This window comes from Apium graveolens, chromosome 10 (assembly GCF_009905375.1).
Source record: "Apium graveolens cultivar Ventura chromosome 10, ASM990537v1, whole genome shotgun sequence".
Lineage (NCBI taxonomy): Eukaryota > Viridiplantae > Streptophyta > Magnoliopsida > Apiales > Apiaceae > Apium > Apium graveolens.
In genome coordinates this window covers 109,487,100-109,494,244 of record NC_133656.1, presented here as the reverse complement: position 1 = coordinate 109,494,244, position 7,145 = coordinate 109,487,100, and the positions used below count along the sequence as shown (strand labels likewise).

The 7,145-nt window shown below is 35.6% G+C and overlaps 2 protein-coding genes across 5 annotated transcripts; one reads left to right on the top strand and one right to left on the bottom strand.

Moving 5' to 3' along the window:
- The first annotated feature begins 746 nt into the window (after positions 1-746).
- On the top strand, positions 747-3,917 carry LOC141689196 (putative receptor-like protein kinase At1g11050). Of its 4 annotated transcripts, none has more exons than XM_074493386.1 (2): positions 747-975; positions 2,397-3,917. In XM_074493386.1, the coding sequence occupies exon 2, from the start codon at positions 2,573-2,575 to the stop codon at positions 3,707-3,709; it is 1,137 nt and encodes a 378-aa protein (XP_074349487.1). In that variant the 5' UTR covers positions 747-975; positions 2,397-2,572; the 3' UTR covers positions 3,710-3,917. The 4 variants fall into 4 exon arrangements, with proteins under 4 accessions (XP_074349487.1, XP_074349485.1, XP_074349486.1 ...); XM_074493384.1 differs by having other exon boundaries at positions 2,139-3,917; XM_074493385.1 differs by having other exon boundaries at positions 2,188-3,916.
- A 1,188-nt stretch (positions 3,918-5,105) lies between these two features.
- Positions 5,106-6,809, bottom strand: LOC141693040 (uncharacterized). The gene is made up of 3 exons (XM_074498026.1): positions 5,954-6,809; positions 5,709-5,784; positions 5,106-5,481 (listed from the first exon to the last, which is right to left on the bottom strand). Exons 1-3 carry the CDS (start codon positions 6,584-6,586, stop codon positions 5,345-5,347), a joined length of 846 nt encoding a protein of 281 aa, XP_074354127.1. The 5' UTR covers positions 6,587-6,809; the 3' UTR covers positions 5,106-5,344.
- Between the last annotated feature and the right edge of the window lie 336 nt (positions 6,810-7,145).

Sequence of the window (7,145 nt, the reverse complement as noted above, 5' to 3'; positions counted from 1 at the left end):
TAGAATTCTTTTTTATTTTTTATTGAAATAATAAAATGGAATCCTTTATACATCTATCTATACTATACTATAATAACCGGAATGTGATATAATTTGGTATGTCTTTTTTTGATTGGTTTGATTATTATTTGGTTGATTTCTAATTAAGTGATCAGAACCGTTAGATTCAAATACTAAAATAATATATATTACTCAAACTCTCATGTTCGAACCTCGTCAACTACAAATATTTATATTATTATTTATACAATACTAAAACTCCAACGTTAGAACCTCAGCAATAATAAATACTTATATTATTATTTATACACTATCCAAGATTCAGGTTCGAATCCCGTAAATAACAAATATTTATATTATTATTTATAATATACTGATAAAGTAATGATCCAAAAAGAAATTTATTATAATTTTAAATAATATAAAAATATTAATGAAGACCCGTGCATCGCACGGGCCGTAAAACTAGTACTCATGTAATTGTAAAATCATAACACAATAAACTGTGAGAGATCGATACAAAATTAGTGCGGCTTGTGGAGTAGGAATTTCCGAATTACGTAAATTTTTGTCTCGTGTGATTGTCTTTTATTTTCTTATTATTATTTATTCACTTTAGGTTTTGTTTTCGTTAAAGTATATTCAATTTTACCCTAAAAGTATTTTTCTAATTTTAATTTTTATAAGGCAGCTTCGAAAAAGTTTGATAGAATTTTCCAAGGCTCCGTAAGACAGGGAACCCTTGCTTTCTCTTCTTGAATTTTAAAAGCTCTTTGATAAGCTTGAGAAATGGACCAGAACGTTTTCATCTAAGCTGTTCTGATCACTTTCCAATAGTTCATTCGTTTAACAAATTGATTAATTATTTTTTTCCTTATGTGTGTAAGCAACCATTAAGACCAGCGTACAATGGTAAGAAGTTTTCCTCGAGCTTCTTCATCATATTTTTCGGCTTTCCGAGGAGTCAATCTTTGGGTAAGAAACTCATCTTGCCTTCTCAAATCATTTGTATTCTACTTTGGCTACAACTGGACAGCTATCAGGTTTAGCTTCTGGTCGACGCCTCTCTCGTCTAAGAGCCATTACACTTGACAAAAAAGCATGATCATAATATTCTGATATTGCCAATAGAAAATATTATCACGAGATAAATTTGATACACGTGCTTTGAGGGAAAACAATTTCGAAAGTTTTGGTCTAATAGTAGTTGTTAATGATAAAACAATACTTTCTCTTAAAGCAAACCTGTATAGTCAAGGATCAATTGTGTTTTAAAGCTTAGCTGAAGTTTGTATTTATCATGAAGTTGTTGGGGAAACGAATAGGAAGCAACTTTAATAGAATTCCTAACAAGAATTGAGAATCAATGTTCATGTCCTCAGATTGGATTCTATTATGGTCTCAGAAAGAAAGATTATCTGACAACTCTTCTAGATTACAGGCAATTAACTAATTTAATTTTCTACTACATATTAATAAAGAATGACCACACTGGTGTGCCTTTCAAATAAAGGCAACAATATGTTTATACAACTAACAATCATCTTAACCTAGTCACCTTCCAGTGTATAGCAACATGGCTGGAAAGCAAATTCTTCCCAGTTTCCGCAGTTCTTAATTCAAGATATGCACAACTAACCACACTATCATATTAGACTTCCACCACCAACTATCATAGAATTATGCAAAGATTGTTTTTTAGCATATAAAATTTGACCCCAAGTCCACAGGAACCAACTTTGATGCCTTGACAGTTGACACTAACAAACATAAGAACAGTTTTAAAACTTATAAACTTGTAGGTTCCATTTAGCAAAAGAGACAAGAAATGGGAAAGTTCCAAAAGAAGTTGATTTTAATCCTCTGGGTTCTCTGTTTCACTAGTGGTGTCTATTTTGTTTCTTGTGCAAAATCTTCATGCCCTATTAATTTTAGTTATGTTAACACATTACCATGGGAGATATCGAATTGCCTAGACAAACCAGTAAGGCAAGGAATATGTTGTCAAACCCTTAGAAGCCTCCTTGGTGTTGGTCTTGCAAAATACCTCAATGAAACTTCAATGTTCTACTTTCCAAACTCAGAAATCGCAACTTCTTGTATGTCACGTTTTAATAACAAGCTTGCATCCGTGTCAGTTAAAATTGCTTGCACGGATAAATCATATAACCAGCTAGTGGTTAACAGTTCAAGCAATTGTGGTGGAATTACAACACTTAAAGAATGGAAAGAAAAAGTTGGTCTTACCGAACTAGACTCAGCTTGCAAAGGGAATTTATCTACTCCCAGTCAGTGCAACGCCTGCTCTGAGGCTGGGCAAAGGGTGGCTCCTCGTTTGGAATCTATGAGGTTAGACTCCACAAAATGTTTTTACTACACTTGTTTGTATGCTGCAGGAATTGTTAATGAATACGGCCCTGAGAATGCAAGAATAGCTGATTGTGCACTAGGGTTGGATGTGGCCAAGTCAACAACGAAAAAGGGGAAGCAAGTATTCAAGGTTGTGTTTGGACTGTTAGGGGCCATTTTTGGAGTTTTGGCAACATGGGGTTGCATCGTTAGTTGTCAAAAAATGAGAAAGAAAAGAAGGCTAGCAGCTTTGCGCGAAGAATATGTAAGGGGAGTGAAGGCTAAGGTGTTGCCCAACATTGGTGCAAAATGGTTTCATATAGCTGAGCTTGAGCAGGCAACTAAAGGATTTTCAAAAAAAAATATGATCGGGCAGGGAGGTTTTGGAGTGGTCTATAAAGGTACACTTATAGATGGCACGGATGTTGCAGTGAAACAGCTTCTTAATATGGATATAAATGGGGATGATCAAGAGTTCACAAACGAGGCGGAGATTATTAGCAAAATCAGGCACAGAAATCTTCTTGCTCTAAGAGGGTTTTGTGTTACCAGCGACGCTATTAAAGGTAACAGAAGATATCTTGTTTATGATTTCATGTCAAATGGTAGTTTAGATGAGCATTTGTTCAAATATAAAGGGGATTTTATCGGTAGGCAGCCATTGAGTTGGCCTCTGCGCAAGAACATTATTGTTGATGTTGCAAAAGGGTTGGCTTACTTGCACTATGGACTCAAACCAGCTATTTATCACCGCGACATAAAGACAACAAACATACTTTTAGATTCAGAAATGAAAGCTAGACTAGCTGATTTCGGATTAGCCAGGCAAACTAATAATGGAGAATCACATCTTACAACTAAAGTAGCTGGCACATACGGATATTTAGCTCCAGAATATGCTCTGTACGGACAACTAACTGAGAAGAGTGATGTCTATAGCTTTGGCATTATAGTTCTTGAGATCATGAGTGGGCGAAAAGTGCTTGACACATTTTCAACATCCTCAAGACTTTTAATTACAGATTGGGCATGGGATCTTGTAAAGTCAGGAAACGTTGACAACATTTTTGATGATCTAATGGGAGAAAATGGATCAAGAGAAGTAATGAAGAGATTTATACATGTTGGCATACTTTGTGCTCATGTAATGGTGGCATTAAGGCCTACGATTTCCGAAGCATTGAAGATGTTAGAAGGTGACATAGAAGTTCCATCGCTGCCAGATAGACCATTGCCTCTTAGCCACGAGTCATTGAGATATATCCCAGATTTCAGTATGTCAACATTTGGAAGATCATGCCTTGATATATCAGGTCGCACATCAAGTATTGGTACATCAATCTCTAGGTCTAGCAATTAGATTAGCAAGGAAAGTGGAGATTCTAGAGACTATAGAATGACTAAAGCAGTACTTTAATTTCACAAGTTTAGTATATATGTAGAAAATGCAGACATTTATTATGTGGTACAAAGGGCACGAAATCGCTACAATGCTAAATGCCTATCTCTGTTTTCCTAATACTTTTCTTTGTTATCTATTTCTTGTTTGATCCATACCCATATCTAGACTTCCATTTATAACTTTTCTATGCAACACTCTAATTCAACATGACCGCCTACAAATTCTTCAAGGTTGGAAAGAATGTAATGATCAGAGAATGCATTGAAATTTTATGAAGTAAGAATCATGATGAATATGATGGAAGCAGGATATATCCAATCATTTTGAAATTGAAAGGAAAGAACCATAAACCAGTGGATTAGGAAGAAGATGAAACACATATTTGTCCATAAGGCTCTCCTTAAATTTGTTCAAACGTCATTTCATTCTCGCGTCTTCTTCTTCCATCGAAGTGAACAGAACCTAAGTGCTCGTTCTGATGTCCACCGCAACTATTCCATACCAATTTGAACTCTTTCGACTAGATCACAACTAAATAGTCTACGAGAACAAAAACTACAAAATAGCATACTCCCAGTTTGCTCTGCCCTAGTTTCAGTACTTTATTTGGTCTTAAAGGTGAGCTATTTTTCATTCTTGTACTTTGTTGCAGATTTTGGTCCTCAAGTTGCTGTTCTTAAGTTCAAAGTAAGAGCACAACGTTCCTTCTATATTTTAGCACATGTCCTTCCTTTTAAATGCATAACAAGTTTCTCATATACTTTAGGATATTCATAATGGTAACATTATACAATTGACTTTTTCATCTGATATCATTCGAAGTTTTTTATTCTAAATGGCACCATTTGGAAAATACATCATCTACAGGGCACTCCCACGAAAAAGTGGAACCTGAACCAACTCCTTAGATGATCAGACAAAGTACTAGCTTTGCTAAACATAAAATCAGAGTACATCAGATGGGATAGGATACTCTCAAGTCTAAATGAGCCGTGGATAAAAAGTTTAATAAGAAAATCACTAATTATCTAAAATTGTAGGAAGATTATATTCAGAGAAGTGAAACTTAACATCTTTTTCACAATCACATACATAATTTTGTCATTGAGTGTTGCCAACCAATCCCACTGCATGCATAACTTTACTTTTCATCACTTTTCATTATCATGTCCTGCAACTACTCTTCTAGTCTTTTTCTGATAATGCACCTCATTATCACCGTCTCATGTTTTTAAATATTCCTAGAATGATTGTTAAGGATAAAGGTCTCTCATGTTACTACTCCATGTTTTAATTACCATTAAACATATGATGAACACACAGGCACAAATATCACTAACAGAATAAGCAAGAATCTATAAACATGCGACTTATATTACTCTTGATTCAGCGGAAACAAAACTCAAGTAGGCCCTTACGGAAAAAAAATCCCAAGGAAAAAACGACAGTAAAAACAATGCAAATTTAGTACATTCTCGTAACTTACATGTACATTAAACAGACAAGTTCACAGTTTCCCACACAGTACTTACCCTGCTGACATGTGTGAAAGATAATTCGTGACAGGCATATAGTTGGGCAAATCCGCAATATCTATGAAGAAGAAGTTGGAGATGGCCAGAGCTGAGCATTCTTCACCTTTGAAATGCTTGAAAGTACTCCTAAAGGTGTCACCTCCCCAATCACTGTCACTTTCTTTGTTGCTCTATCAATACTGACTGAGGTCACTCCTGCATAAGTTCGTCAAAAAATTTACAATTTTATTCCTCCATCTTATTGTAATTCTGATTCTTATCGATGAATAAACTATTTCAACTTGAAACAACCGATTAAATTAAATGAAACATGTATATATCCCAATTGGATCAAGGGATTGAGTTGAGCATTGACAAAATAAGATGTGCACATATCTTGCCCCTACTCGAAGGAGTAACCGTAGAGGCAGTTAATTGATTACCTTCGATTCTGGAAATGTGTTTTCTCACTTTTCCTTCACACCCCTTGCAATGAATTGACACCATAAGTTCCACCACCTGCGCAAACAGTTTGGTTTTAGTATTAGAAACACATTACGGATATTTTTGAATTTAAAATAAATTTTGTCTCTGACCTAATAACCATATCTGCAAGCTTTCACTCAAGTTTGATTTTATAGAACTAATATACCATTATATCTTTATGAACAAGGGGATACTGAAGAACCTGGTTACGGGACTGCGATTGAGCTGAGGAAGATTCGAGGACAGAACATTCATTTTTCTGCAGAGATTGACTAGCAACTAACTGTCTGTTGATAGAATTTGAAACCAGAGAGTCATTAGAGCTGATGGGGAGCCCCCTAGGCCTCGAAGCTTGATTCGTTAAAAGTAATGCAGAATCATTGGAGCTTAGGCTTCGAGTAATTACAGGTACTTTGGAGCTTAGGCTTTGACTCATTACAGGCTCACTAGGAACCGAATCAAATAAACTATCAGTCTGCTGTAACACTTCACTCAAAGTTTCGTCACTTAAGAGATGCCTAGAGGATCCATGAGGAGTAGTACTTAGATCATTAATAATTTCTGCTGAGCTTCTTCGTAAGTCTCTGTTGCTTTGCGAAGCAAAAATAAAACGATAATCAGAAAGGCATTTCGTATTTTTTGGCAACTGTGGTGAACAAGGAATTGCAGGAATGTCATTCTTTGGTTTTCGTCTATGGTGATCACTTAAATAGTGATTACTTCGACGGTCCATAGATCTCGTGCCATGATCGTTGCGGGCCATGGCACGTTGATCCGTGCTTGAACATATGGCTGTGGAAGCTGGAGAAGCACACAAGAAGTCTATTGATTTCATGTTTTTGATGAACTAGTTGGACAGCTCAGTTAATATGCATGATCCAAACATCACTGAAATGAGTTCAGTTCAATAACCTTACAAACTTGTAGAATTTATGGGTTTTAGGCCCCCATTTTACTGGTGCAGTAATACAGTAAATTAGCAATTAGCTTTTGTATAAAACAGAATAAAATAAGTGGTAAATTGTCAGGGACAGCTCAAAAATAGTGTGTTCTTCAGAGGAATAAAATCGGTGCACAGTTCACGGGTGCTCAAATCCCATGTTGCGAGTTGGTTGAAGATCTCGAATTTGTCAATAGTGGTTTATAATATTGCTCTATTGCCCCCACATAGTTAAGATCCCTCCAGAATGCGAATGGATTTTATGATGAAATATTCAGATTTAATTATATAAACGTAGAGGTCGTGAAAGGAATTTGCCAAAATAAAATTTTAATTAATCAACAATTAAAATTAAAACTAATTTCTCTCTCTATCTCAATGAAAGTCGGCCGCCTCATCTTCCTTTAACCCTAATTTATCACACCTCCTTCTTCACCCTTTCTACCCATCTTCA

Excerpts from the sequence above, each read along its gene's own strand:
- LOC141689196 (XM_074493383.1), top strand. The coding sequence starts at position 1,829 with ATGGGAAAGTTCCAAAAGAAGTTGATTTTAATCCTCTGGGTTCTCTGT.
- LOC141693040 (XM_074498026.1), bottom strand. The coding sequence starts at position 6,586 with ATGAAATCAATAGACTTCTTGTGTGCTTCTCCAGCTTCCACAGCCATA. Across the intron at positions 5,785-5,953 it reads AATCGCAGTCCCGTAACCAG|GTGGTGGAACTTATGGTGTC; the intron begins GTTCTTCAGTAT and ends CTGTTTGCGCAG. Across the intron at positions 5,482-5,708 it reads ACACATTTCCAGAATCGAAG|GAGTGACCTCAGTCAGTATT; the intron begins GTAATCAATTAA and ends GAACTTATGCAG.